Below are 14,674 nucleotides of genomic sequence, written 5' to 3'. Positions count from 1 at the left end.
AAAGTAATTTGTTTGAACTTTTAAATGTGCATATATAACAACATTTAAGTCTCTCAGAAATGCACACCATGTGGTGTCATTACCTTTACCACATGGCTAGTAATGGCTGCCAACAACATTTTTCGTCAACCCTGTTACCATTCTAGGGTAACAGGGTTGACAAAAGTAAGTGTACATGAAAATATACTTCTCTTACAAATAGTATTTACATAATATGCACATTTTAATATGCACATCCAAGCAAAAAGGTCCCCCGGCCATCTGGCAACATCTTGAGCCAGTACTAGACTATGTACAAGCCCATCATCCATCTGTGTCTGTGGTCCACTTCCTCAGTGACTTCCTCAGCGATGGCTCATGTACTCAGTACAGACAGAAGGGTAATTTCTTCTTGTACAGTACTGAATTGAGCAAGAGAGCCTTTCAGAATTGCACCTGGAATTTCTTCAAAGCGAGCCATGGCAAGGCTGCTGCTGCTGGGAAGCGGTCAGCTCAGGTGCTGTTGAAGTCCTTGCGAGAACATTTTGCTGCTGTTCTTAGCCCTCTTTCCCCACAGTTTGATGCCACACCAGCAGCAGCCTGCCTACTGGATCCAACGGTTTCACTGACTCTTCAAACACCAGACATGGTGCCACTGAGGAGGGAAGCACAGTCTTTAGTGCAGAACCTGGCAGCTCAGTATAACACAGTAACTCCTTCTCAGGGTAATGTCATTGCCACTCAAACAGCAGCACACTCCCCTCCTGCTGTCCTTCAGAAATACAGCTTCCTTGCCTCCTGTATGGAAGTCAATGTGTCATTGACAAATGAGCCTGATGGAGCTGTATGTGTGGCGACGACGTCAAACAGGGTGTTGTTCCAGAAACACGCTGTCCATCCAAAACTTGCTCCTGTGGCACTCGATCTAATTAATGCCTCACAAGCCTTTGTGGAGCACATCATCTCAGTGGGTGGACTGTTGTCATCTGGTCTGGAAGACAGAACAGCCACATATCTGCAGCAACGTGTTTTCCTCAAGATCAACAAGAAATTATGGGTTGGTTCATGTTAATGAGCACAGAACAGGGTGTTGTGTTAAACAGGATTTATTTGAAACTGTGGTGTTAAGAGGGGCATTTCATTTTTTCTTGCTAGTAAAAAATCTATACTGAATTTGTAAAAATTTTGACAAACTGAAGCTTCATGCAGAACACACTGGCCGGGTTTCCCAGATCCAACCTCTCTTAAGGATTTAAGAGAGGTTCAAAGAAGGTTTCAGCTAAGAGAGAACCCTAAGATACGGGTGTTTCCCAGATGACTTCTTAAGTAAGTAAGTAAGTAAGTAAGTAAGTAAGTAAAGTTTATTTATATAGCACCTTTCACAGATATAAAATCACAAAGTGCTTTACATTTAAAAAAAGGCACACAAATTAAAAGATATTAAAAAGAAAAGATACCAATAGTATACATATATATAAAAACCTAGATAAAATTAACAAGGTACAGAAAACAGCACTGGGCTGGCATGTTAAAAACATAGTCGCAACGCACAATTAAAAACATAGCAGCAACGCAGAGACACAATAAACGGTTAACCAAAGGCCTGTCTGAATAAAAACGTTTTCAGCTGCTTCATAAAGCCTTCACAAGAGTCCAGAGAACGCAGTTGTGAGGGGAGAGCATGCCATAATTTTGGCGCAACAGCTTGAAAAGCACGGTCACCTCTGGATTTGTAACGAGTTTGAGGGACAGACAGTAATGATTGGTGTGCTGATCTAAGAGCCCGATTTGGCGCATAAGGTAGGAGGAGGTCAGCGATGTATTGTGGTGTTTGGCCATGCAAAGCTCTGAAAGTTAGCACCAGTATTTTAAAATGGATGCGAAATTTAATGGGAAGCCAGTGAAGAGAGGATAAAATTGGAGTGATGTGTGTTCTCTTATTACTACTAGTTAAAAGCCGGGCTGCTGCATTTTGGACAGTTTGGAGACGATTTAAGGAGGTCTGATTTAAACAGGTAAAAAGAGAATTACAATAATCTAAGCGAGAAGAAATAAAAGCATGAACAACCATCTCCATCTCAACCTTGGTAACCACCTTAACACCGTTCTTTAGTTTCGCTCTTTCAGACGCTCTTTGGAGGAGCTGTCCGGTTCTGAAACCAAATCAATCGATGCCAGGCAAATCAATCACCGATCACTATCAGCACATTTTCACACACAGCACTGCTACCTAACGCACTAATTCCCTGCTGCATGTGCGTTATGTGTGTTATAATGAAAAACTAAGATGATAAATATACTTCAATGACCCTTTTTCATGATGAAAACAAGACTGCAACTAAATAAGAAGTAGTCTTGGTAAGAGAATAATGAGGAAATGTATTGTTTTTATTAAATGTGAAAGATGGACGAAAGGAGAAATTAACTTAACGATCATTCAGCATATAGGACCACACTGTATCCTCCTGACTAGTAAAACAGAATCCTTCACCTCAAAAAAATATTCTGAAGTTTATTTAGCTGCTTGACCTTTTTCACTATTAAACAGAATCTTGCATTCATCAACGTTGTAAGTGCGGGTGTGTGGAGACACGCAGCGCTGCTCCTGAACACCAATCACCCGGGGGATCCCAGCCCTGGCGTGGAATCCTTGTTGGACCTGGCGGATCTCCTCCCTTGTGGTGGCATCTAGATGTGCACTCGGGCACGGCGCAGGAGGATCGGTGTCACGGCTGCCACACTCCGTGACACCGACGCCTTGCTCAGTCCGGTGCCGTCCCCCACCACCTCAAGCTCCCCACTGCGTAAGAACGCAGTGCAGCCAGCAGTGTTGTGCATGAACGAGTTCAATGAACGCGTTCATTGAACACGTTCATTTCTGTGAGAACGTTGAACTGAACGCAACATATTTACAAATAAAGAACTTGAACATGAACTTGTTCATTCTGCAGATCATGAACTGGAATTTGAACTGTTCAGATTATGTGAGTTTCAGCTTCACTGTTTAGGTATTACGGAATAATCTTTCTCATTTCCCCAGCTGGCGGCGCGCACATTTAAAATACTCGACAAGCCCATTGCAGCCTAACGAATGATGCCTGATTTATGGTTCTGCGTTAAATCGACGCCGTAGCCTACGGCGTAGGCTCTGCGTTGGTGTAACGCGGAACCATAAATCAGCCTTGACAGGTGAAGAGAGACGTTGCAGACACAGCGTCAGCGAGCCGTCAGATGATGATCCGTTTATCATTATCCGGCATTTTACACATCGTCTCCCAAGGAGTCCGATGGTAGAAATCTGACCTTTCTGTGCAAATTATGTCCACCTGCGCTGAGAAAACAAGTCTGAACGTCTGCCTCGTCAACTTCAAATTTGAAACGTCATGTGGAGTTAAAGCATCAGTCCAGTGTGAGGAAATATCTGCAAGTCCTTGACAATCAAAAAAGTTCCCAGAAAGAAGACCCAACAGCCCCGAACAACCCCAGTCCCACTGCTGAACCTTCAGGGGGAGGATTTCCCTGCAACAGGTAGAAACATTGATAATGGACTACATTGTTGGAGATTTACAGCCTGATTAAAGTTGAAACGCCACCAGGACAATACATGATTGTTTACAGCAGGGTCTTCAACCCTGGTCCTCAGGACCCCTGTCTTGCATGTTTTAGATGTTTCCTTGCATCTTCACACCTGATTCTAATGAATGGTCGTCATCAGGTTTTCATCCAGGTCTGCACAAGTCTGTTAATGACAGTCATTTTTATCAGGGTTCTGAGGGGAAATATCTAAAACATGCAGGACAGGGGGTCCTGAGGACCAGGGTTGAAGACCACTTTGATGGGCCCTGAAGCATTTTTGAGTGTGGTACATTATCTCATATGTGCACGCAGATGTGGGATGTGTGCAGACAAATTATGATAAATGATATTATGATGATCGTTTTATTTGTGCGTAATGCATAAAGCATATATTCTTTTTTTTCCCCTTTGCTGTCACCAATGAATGCTAAACAATATAAATCTAAAGTATAAAATAGATCAAAATTAGTGCGGGATGCATTGTTGTAATATTGATTTGCCTGACGCGCCTGGATCTGTGAGTCTTTGTTCACTAAGACGGTTGTAAAGACTGGGTCAGCAGCATCTTTCATTTCCTTCTTAATGAAAGAGATTCTTAAGCTAAGAGCAACTCTGGGAAACGCGTTTTTCTTTCACAGGCTCCTTAAGAAGGTTTGAAAGAAGTCTTTTGCTGTTAAGAACTACTTAACTGATCTGGGAAACCCGGCCATTTTCTTTTAGATGAACAACACATATTATTTTATTTTCAAACTTTTATGAACATTAAATTAATGTTTTAATGACACAGCAATAACCAGATTATAAAAAGTTTTGTTGAGTGGTAACTAAATGAAGTTAGTTGTCAAAATCAATCAAAACTCATTTCCTGTTTATTCCAGTGAGACGAGCAGATTATTGACGACCTCAATCTGATCAAATCACACGGGATGTTTATCAGGAGTCACGCAGTCGACTGATGTCTAAAATCTCCAGTTTACACTTTTATACACATTTATGATGATATTATGATGAAGTCAGACCTTAATGATACAGATAATAGAGACAAGGAATAAATTCATGCAGATGTTTGTGCATGTGTAACTTTGCATCATCAATAATCATGAATGATTCATTGATAAGTAGTAAAACCCCAAAACGAGAAAAAATAAAGTAAAACCAGTCAACTCAGTGGATTCATCTAACAATCACAGAACCTGTTAATGAGTAATTTAGACTGTTTGTAGAGAGTTCTGACATTTCTGTGGTTTTCAAAAATCATTGGAACGTTGTTTTTCTCCACAGAGGAACAGAGAGTGAGTTTTATTTAATTTACCAATATTTCAAAATATTTTGGAGAACTTTACACTATTCATATTATATCAAATTAAGAAAAACACAATTTATCTAAATTTTTTGTATTTATTTTGAATTCCGATCAAAAAATAATGCATGTTTCATTTCTAATCTATAACAACATTCCAAATGTTTCTTCGATCCACTGATGAAATGAACAACTAATTAATATATTATGGAGAATCTGGTGATGAAGTTTCTTTCTTCACTTCAAACTTCTTCCAAGAACCTGAGAAGATAAAAATGATGGAAAGAGCTTCTGAAATAATATTTGAATTTAATTTTATATTTATTTTCACCCCTTCTATAAAATACTGAGTGAGGCTTCTATTAAACAAACAAATGTTTACATCTGCTTAGCAGTTGATTAAAATGCTCTCACGTGCAGTCGTTATTATTCTGTGATTGTTCTTTTAATATTTTGTTCAACACATAAATGAACTCACTGTGTTCAGGTTTTTGTTCGTCATTCAGGCTTTAGGAAGCATCTTCTTGTTGCTCTCTTGGCTCTCAGCTGTAAGAAGGAGAATAAAGTTAATTCACATCCTGATCTGATCTGAATCTAAAACAAACATGTGATGCTGCAGGAAAAAAAGATTCATTGGAGATGAGTGGATTTAAAAAAACAGGTTTTACTTACGAGAGGGAGAACGTTTGTCTGAAATAGAAAGAAAATACATATTATTTCAGTTGCTCCAATTCAAAAAACCTCTAGACATCATGATTATTCATATTCTACTGCAAATGTTCCTGATTCTAGCAGTGCTTACACTTCTTATTGTTTGGTAAAAATTATTTTGCTGACTCGTTAACTACATATTTTTCACTTTTGCATTGACAATAAAAATATCAACTGAAAGTCTAAAATCAATATAATGAAAGACAGATTACAAAGATTTCTTACCGTTCTTTATGTAAAGAACGACTCCGACAACCACAGCGACAACGACGGCAGCGAGAGTAACCAGAGCAACGATGATGGGGAGATTCATGTTGCTTGGTTTCGCTGTTGAGAAAACGGATAAATAACCTAATTATTAAACAAACGTCCATGAACTGAACTGGTGACAGTCACAAAGAAATTTTCATCTTTTCTACATTTCCTTCTGTTGGCACATTTAGCTATTAAACCTAATTTAAACTGAAATATGAAATTTAATGGCACACATGTGTTCATCCATTTATTTAACTGCCTCTAAGATCTTGTAAATTGCAACAGTTGAACAAATGTTGCAGCTGAAAACTTCAGTTTGGTTTCACGTAAAGTCTCATTCTCTGATCTTATTTTAGAGATTCATGATTTTATTTATAAAAGAATTTCAATCCATTAAAACTCAACCTGAATAACTTGGTAAAAATTTAAAGAACTATAAAAGTTATATCTAAATCCTGGAAGTAATGTAATTTTGTACATCAGGGGTTTATGAACTGCTGATCGTACACTCCAGCACTATTAGAGTTTAGAGTTTAGAGTTTATTAATTTAGCACAAAAAGATGCATGAAGCACTGCGCAAGGAGGGAACGAAGTTCTATAGCGAACTTGTACAAGGTTCCACCCCTGTCAAAAAAACAAAACAAAGGACAAGCAGACAGCATGCATGAGCTAAACAACAAAAGACAAAGATCAATAGCAACAGGAATTCAAGTACTTGAAACAACTAATAGTAAAAAACACAAAGAAAGAACAAAAAATGTGACAAAAGCAGAACAATGAGAAAGAATATATAATTAAAGGTCGATAAAATTAAAAGTCGAGTAGAGAAAGTAAATTAGGTTCCTGTGGAAAGTAAAAATTCCTTTAGATTTTTTTTGAAAATGCATTGGGAGGAGGTGGACCTCAGTGAAGAGTTTAAGTCAGACCAGAGCTTGGGGCCTCTATAAGTAATGTTGAATTGGTGACTTGAGGTTCGGGAGGACGGTATAGATAAGCTATTGTTACTAAACCTTGTTTGATATGAGTGAAAGTCTGTTGTCAGAATAAAGAAATTGTGAAAAGTAATAGGCAGATCTTGTTTCCTGTATATAAACTTATGAATAAAAAGGCATGTTTGATAGGCATTCACCTTATCAATAGGTAAGAGTCGATACTTCAGAAAAAGAGGCGCTGATGGCGCATATCTAGAGGAGTTGGAGATCAATCTCAGAAACCTCTTCTGCAATAAGATTAGTTTTCTTAGATGAGTCGGATAATTAGCTGCCCAAACAATGTTACAATAATTTAAATGAGGGAACAAGAAACTATAATATAGGGTTAAGTAAGCTGAGGAATGAATTAAAGGTATTCCTCAAAATGCCTAGCATCTTCATGGATCTTTTGGAGACGAGATCAATATGATTACACCAGTTGAGGTGTTCATCTAGAATAACCCCCAGAAATTTGGTTGAATTGACTAGAAGGATTTCATTACCATTTATTAGAATTTTGGCTAACTCCTTGGGATAGAACGCATTAATGTTACAAAAGACCATGAAGTTGCATTTATTGACATTGAGGGTCAGTTTGTTAAGTTGGAACCAGTGGGCAATTGAAGAAAGTTCATCATTGGCACATTTAATCAGAGTGGGAAAATCCTCATGAACAGCGATGAGATTAGTGTCATCTGCGAACAGGACAGGAAGAAATGTTTTACACATCATAGGCATATCATTGATATAAATTAAGAATAGCAAGGGACCCAAGATTTAGCCTTGGGGTACACCAAACAAGATTTTAGATTTTTTAGAAGAAAAGTCATTAAGATGGACAAATTGTTCTCTATTGGTCAGATAGTTTTTGAACCAGTTAAGGGCGGTTCCCGCCACACCATACCTGTAGAGCTTAGAGATTACACTGATCTAAACTGTGTTTTTCAATTTCAGTTCAGTCTTACGTTTATTGGACACGGCCCGTCCTTTGGTGACGATGTCGTCCCTGTCTCCAGACAGCTGAAACACACATTCGTACATCCTCCAGTCCTCAGATGAGTTTGATGGAAGTCTGAGGTCAACACTCATCTGGAAGGTCCCGTCGTGGTTGGGGAGGATCTCTCCTTTGTCCACACCTTCATGGATCTCCTTTCCATCCTTCCTCCAGAACAGCTCGGCTCTGTTGGGGTAGAAACCTGTAGCGTGGCAGGTGACTGGGGTTTTCTGGAGGAGAGACAGTGAAGGACGCTCTGCAGAGGAAACACAACATGGATTATAGATTCTGTATTGTTTAACAATTCAGTAATTGGTTATGTATAATGTAGTTTAAACGGTCGAGTTATACAGTATATATCAAAAGTGAGTGCACCCTTTAGATTTTTGCAAATATTCTGCCATATCCTTTCAGGGGATAACACTATCTTAATGAAACTTTGATATAACTTAAAGTAGTCAGTGTGCTGCTTGAATAACAGTATAGATTTATTGTCCATTGAAAATTACTCAGTACACAGCTGTTAATGTCTAAACAGCTGGCAACAAAAATGAGTTACCCCATAGTGAACATGTCTAAATTGTGCCCAAAGTGTCAATATTTTGTGTGACCACCATTGCTATCTAGCACTGCTTTAACCCTCCTGGGCATGGAATTCACCAGAGCTGCACAGGTTGCTTCTGGAATCTTCTTCCACTCCTCCATGACGACATCACGGAGCGCACGGATGTTGGACACCTTGCACTCCTCCACCTTCCTCTTGAGAATGCCCCACATTTGCTCAATTGGGTTTAGGTCTGGAGACATACTTGGCCAGTCCATCACCTTAACCTTCAGCTTCTTCAGCAAGGCCGTTGTCATCTTGGAGGTGTGTTTAGGGTCATTATCATGTTGGAAAACAGCCCTACGGCCCAGTTCCTGAAGAGAGGGGATCATGCTCTGCTGCAGTATGTCACAGTATATATTGGAATTCATGTGTCCCTCAATGAAATGCAGCTCCCCAGTGCCGGCAGCACTCATGCAGCCCCAGACCATGATGCTGCCACCACCATGCTTTACTGTAGGCAAAACACATTTGTCTTGGTGCTCCTCACCAGGGTGCCGCCACACACGCCGGACACCATCTGACCCAAACAGGTTTATTTTGGTCTCATCAGACCACAGGACATGGTTCCAGTAACTCATGTTCTTGGATTCATTGTCTTCAGCGAACTGTTTAGGGGCTTTCTTATGCATCGGTTTCAGAAGAGGCTTCTGTCTGGGGCGACGGCCATACAAACCGATTTGATGCAGTGTGCAGCGTATGGTCTGGGCACTGACAGGCTGATATCCCACTTCTGCAACCTCTGTAGCAATGCTGGAAGCACTCGCACGTCTGTTTTTGGAAACCAACCTCTGGATATGACGCTGAGCACGTGGACTCAACTTGTTTGGTCGACCCTGGCGAGGCCTGTTCCGAGTGGAACCTGTCCTGGAAAACCGCTGTATGATCTTAGCCACTGTGCTGCAACTCATTTTCATGGTGTTGGCAATCTTCTTATAGCCAAGGCCATCTTTGTGAAGCGCAATAATCCTTTTTTTAGCTGCTCAGAGAGTTCTTTGCCATGAGGTGCCATGTTGTCCAGCATTCAGAGAGAATTGTGCCCAAAACACCAAATTTAACAGCCCTGCTTATCATTTACACCTGAATCCTTGTAACACTAACGAGTCACATGACACCAGGGCGGGAAAACAACATCATTGGGCACAATTAGGACATGTTCACTATGGGGTAACTCACTTTTGTTGCCAGCTGTTTAGACATTAACAGCTGTGTACTGAGTAATTTTCAAAGGACAATAAATCTATACAGTTATTCAAGCAGCACACTGACTACTTTAAGTTATATCAAAGTTTCAGTAGGATAATGTTATCCCCTGAAAGGATATAACAGAATATTTGCAAAAATCTAAAGGGTGTACTCACTTTTGAGATATACTGTAGATGGAGTAGGGTTTAATGCTTGGAGTAACAAATAAGAGACGTGATAGTGGGGGGAAAAAAAGAAAAATGAAGAGATGTTGAGAAGTTAGAGATGTGAAGGAATGAAAATTGTGTAAAATAGTGTAAAATTAGGCATTGAGTTATTGACACAGTAAAACATTCAACAAGATATCAAGTAATTAAAAACTGTATTAATTAAAATTGTTGGGTCATGTGACTCTACCTGTTCTCATCAGAGAGGTCCTCCCATAGTTCACATACTTCTTCACCCACTCAGGACAGTCCTGGGTGAAGTAGTTCTTCAAGTATGACAGCCAAGCTTTCTCATTTTCCCACTTGTGTTTGCTGATGACAGCCTCTGGTTTTGCAGCGATCCATGACTCCATCTTCTCGGAGTCCAGCGATATAAAGTCTTCTCCATCGTAACCAAACTGATAATAACCTTTAACGTCTCCAGTCTCATCGTCCCACTCACATCCATACATGTTCTGGAAAATGTGAACACCTGAGAAAGAGAAACAAAGTCTGCAGTGAAACACTGAGATCTCAGAGATTTATCAATAATTTATATATTGCAAACTCAAATATGTGCTGATGTAACAAAATGTTGTTTTTTTTTTTACTTTGTGGATGTTTTAGAGAAAAAAACAGTGAAATCAAGAAACAACTTTAATATTTACATATCCAGGTAATTGATCAACCACTTGAGGGGATTGAGATTGTCCTGCTAATTCAGCACAAGACGACACACGGCGAGTCCGAGACCGCAGCAGAGCGGCTGGCTGGATGAAGTAGATGTAGCAGCCAGTTATGTACAAGCTTGGAGCATGCATGTTGTCAGGAGATGTATATATATTTTTATATATATATATATATATATATATATATGTGGAACCATAAATCAGCCAGTGTCCGTCACTGATCCGTTAACAGCGCTGCAGTGATTTAATGCGTGATTATTGACACCTGCAGATGAAGGGAAGAGTGTGAGAGTGGGAAGCGGGACAGTTTTTTGACTGCAAAGGGCAGATCGTAGAATTAAATTAAGATGCTTTTTTTTGCCTTTTTGATAATACTTTTTGCATAAGTTATAATCTGCTGGACTATCATTAAATTGCATCAACTTGGAGGTGACGCTGGATCCGCGTCTGTCTTTTGTTTTGACTGTGTTGACCCGCTCAGTAGCGGCTCACTAAAGTTTTGATAGAGAAGCCGCAACACAAAGTAACGATGGATATTCGGAAGTGGTTCAAGCACAACCACGCCAGCAAGTTTACAGGACTCTCTCAGAAAATTAGAATATTGTGATAAAGTTCTTTATTTTCTGTAATGCAATTAAAAAAACAAAAAGGTCATACATTCTGGATTCATTACAAATCAACTGAAATATTGCAAGCCTTTTATTATTTTAATATTGCTGATTATGGCTTACAGTTTAAGATTAAGATTCCCAGAATATTCTAATTTTTTGAGATAGGATATTTGAGTTTTCTTAAGCTGTAAACCATGATCAGCAATATTAAAATAATAAAAGGCTTGCAATATTTCAGTTGATTTTTAATGAATCCAGAATGTATGAATTTTTTGCATTACAGAAAATAAAGGACTTTATCACAAAATTCAAATTTTCTGAGACAGTCCTGTATATTTATGGTTATATTGTTGCTATTTTTTATTTTCTGTTGCTAGATTGTCTGATGGGTGAGGTAGCCCAGACTAAATGTAGCATTTTCTTTGTTCTGCAGCAATATTGCTGCAATAAAGCTTTTGAAATACACTTTAAATATTCTTGTTTTGCTAGTATCATTCCGCTTGAAATTATGGGAAAATGCATAATTTAGTGTTGAATAAGGTGCCAGGCATGTGCACCCCCTCTGATCTGAGATGCACCCCTACTCATCATTTTCTAGAACCGGCCCTGGCTAAAACATGATCATTCATGATTATTTAAACTCTGACTCATGTGTGTTTCAAACACAAAATAAACAAAATTCTCTTTCTAAGTGTGTGTGGTACTTCATAACACATGATGATACAAAAACACATTTCCAATAAACAGAGAAACAGAAACTAACCTCCAGTTTGGTTGAGACGCTGCTTTACAGTTTCAATGTCGGCTTTGTAGACCTGATGGACATCTGCAAAGATCCCAGTCTGTCCCTCCAAGTACTGTGGATCCTCCTCTGTGACTCTGCTCATCCAGTCCTGTTTAGCTTCTGCCTTATTGGTGTTGCTGTCATAGCGAACCATCGGAACATCATCAACTAATCCAACAACCACAAACTCTGGGAAGTTTGGGACTCGAGAGGACACAGTGTAGAAATACTTCAGAGAGTGAGTCACTGCAAGAAGAAACGAATGTTGAGATTTTAGTTTTCAGGATATCAGCCTCATCGTTTCCTTTCAGGGGGGAATTAAACAGCTGATGTAGATTACAATCTCATCTAAAATGCACCGCGGTTGAATTGGTTTGATATTGGATATTGGATATTCGACATTCAACACCCATAAAACTTGTGATACATACCACTGATTTTGGTCAATCCACTTGTGATGTGTCCATGGTCATCTAGACTATATATCACAAAACAGTAATTATTAAAAAATCATATATATGGGCTGATTTAAAAATCATATATATGGGCTGATTTAATGAGGTTTAATGAATTCAACACCCATAAAACTTGTGATACATACCACTGATTGTTTTATGGGTGTTTAATTCATTAAACCTCATTAAATCAGCCCATAATATGATTTTATAATAATTACTCTCTTGTGATATTAATGCTGCGTTCCATTTACCTCGGAAGTCGGAACTCGGAACTGGGAATGACGTCACAGCCGAGTTATCAGCGTTCCAGTTACAAAGTAGGAAAACAAGTTTGTAGTTCGCATATACCACATGAAAAATGTAAATTACACTATAGCAGCATATATATGCCGAACAATACTTGTATACGACTGATTTAGTGTGACCAAAACTAGAATGAAGTGCTACGAATTTTTACAGAGCTCTCTTCTACTGTTTACAACCGGGGCAGCCATCTTGGAATGTGAACTCGGGGGTGGTGAAGACTCTCCCACTTTCCCAGTGGGAAATCCCACTTTGAGGGGCGTTCCAGTTGAAAATTCTGACTGGGAACTGGGAAATCCCCACTTCCGAGGACAAATGGAACGCGGCAATAGTCTAGATGACCATGAACGCATCACAAGCAATATGACCAAAATCAGTGGTATGTATCACAAGTTGTATGGGTGTTGAATTCATAATATCCAATATCCAATATCAAACCAATTCAACCGCGGTCTAAAATGCATACATAGACATTCTCGAAAGCCACCCATCTCCGTGTATTTTATATGTATAGGCTAGATGTAAAATCAAAAATATTTTCTAACTCACCTGCCGTGACAGCGGGAACTCCGAAGAGAAGCAAAAACACAAGTCTCTGCATCGTAACTCTCAGCAATGTTTTCGGAGTTAGGCGTACTTTCCATCTCCTCTCTGTTGGAGAAGGAAAGCGGGTCTGACAGAAAAAAGAGATAAGATAAAGCTGCAAGTTTCCTTCTGATCCGATGAGAATTCACCCTGAGCGTCGTCGTCACCTGTATCCAGGTTAAACTGACCCACTGACGTTTGAAACGAAACTGAAAGATTCATGGTGGAAACACATGGGAGTCTAACCTTTCTGAAATAAATACCATTAATATATTAGACTGATTTTAATTAAGTTAAATAAATTAATACAATACAAAAATAATGTGAGGAAAACGGTTAAAGTGCAGTTTATTTCTCCTCAGAGATTAGATATCCGTGTTAAATATACTTTAAACGGGTCTCTTGAGCTACTAATAAAACAATGTCTTGTTTGTTTGGTTGTGTATCCTACAGCTGATGTAAGATTGAATATTTTAGGTTAAAAACGCAAACTGATATAAAAATTGAACTCTCGGTGTTCTCTAGCGTTTTCATCTAATAACATTAACGTAAAGAATATCTAAATATTTTAACTGTCTTCCCTGACCAGCTTCTTTGTATTAATAAAATGTACAGACAACCATAGTTTGACATTTCTAGACTGTGTTGCTGCCTATAAAGTTTAGATTGCTTTTATATTATGATTTATATTTAATATTTATTAAATATAATAAAGCAATAAAACTTATAAATGATAAATTGAAAAAAAATGATAAATTTTATTAAACTGTAAGCCATAATCAGCAATATTAAAATAATAAAAGGCTTGCAATATTTCAGTTGATTTGTAATGAATCCAGAATGTATGACATTTTTGTTTTTTTAATTGCATTACAGAAAATAAAGAACTTTATCACAATATTCTAATTTTCTGAGACAGTCCTGTATATGTGTAGGTGTGTGTATGTACTATTGTATTATTGTATTATTGCTTATACAAATACTGTATGGAATGATATTTATTAATGACATTGCACTAGTTTGTAAAAGCTAAAACATTTTTGTGAAAAGGGGAGGCGTCATAAGCTTAAGCTTCAGTCTACACCTTTTGGTCCTTGGTTTTTTCAAAATTGTATATTATATATATATATATATACCAAAAATTATTTGTAATACATTTTTTTTATTACAAATAATATTATTATTATTAATAATTTAAAAAAATTCTGTACACACCGACGAATTACACCTGTACTGGGAATTGAAAGGACCAATAAACTAAACTAAACTAAACTAAACTAAACTAATTTCAAGGATAACCTTATTACAGTCACAATTAGCAGCTAAATAGGGTGAGAGCTTCAGTCATCCGGGAGGGATTCCGGCGTGAGTGAGTTTTCCAGGAGCATCTGGTCGGGGATTCTCCCAGCGGACGAGTTTTGGGAATGTTCAACCATGCGAGCTCTTCTTGGCAGACCCAGGA

The 14,674-nt window shown here is 38.5% G+C and overlaps 1 protein-coding gene across 1 annotated transcript; it reads right to left on the bottom strand.

Moving 5' to 3' along the window:
- Positions 1 to 4,297: 4,297 nt before the first annotated feature.
- LOC133460747 (BOLA class I histocompatibility antigen, alpha chain BL3-7-like) lies at positions 4,298 to 13,294 on the bottom strand. Its single transcript, XM_061741493.1, has 8 exons — positions 13,177 to 13,294; positions 11,846 to 12,112; positions 9,994 to 10,275; positions 7,759 to 8,043; positions 5,792 to 5,893; positions 5,528 to 5,545; positions 5,334 to 5,401; positions 4,298 to 5,116 (listed from the first exon to the last, which is right to left on the bottom strand). The coding sequence occupies exons 1-7, from the start codon at positions 13,226 to 13,228 to the stop codon at positions 5,358 to 5,360; spliced, it is 1,050 nt and encodes a 349-aa protein (XP_061597477.1). The 5' UTR covers positions 13,229 to 13,294; the 3' UTR covers positions 4,298 to 5,116; positions 5,334 to 5,357.
- Between the last annotated feature and the right edge of the window lie 1,380 nt (positions 13,295 to 14,674).

Source organism: Cololabis saira, chromosome 15 (assembly GCF_033807715.1).
Source record: "Cololabis saira isolate AMF1-May2022 chromosome 15, fColSai1.1, whole genome shotgun sequence".
NCBI classification, from domain to species: domain Eukaryota; kingdom Metazoa; phylum Chordata; class Actinopteri; order Beloniformes; family Belonidae; genus Cololabis; species Cololabis saira.
Note: the sequence above shows the minus strand (reverse complement) of the source record. Positions and strands in the feature narration are given on the sequence as shown.

Coding starts and splice junctions, on each gene's coding strand:
- LOC133460747 (XM_061741493.1), bottom strand. CDS start 13,228: ATGCAGAGACTTGTGTTTTTGCTTCTCTTCGGAGTTCCCGCTGTCACG. Junction 10,276..11,845: donor GCGTCTCAACCAAACTGGAG/GTTAGTTTCTGT, acceptor TCTCTTTCTCAG/GTGTTCACATTTTCCAGAAC. Junction 5,894..7,758: donor ACGGGCCGTGTCCAATAAAC/GTAAGACTGAAC, acceptor TTTTCTCAACAG/CGAAACCAAGCAACATGAAT.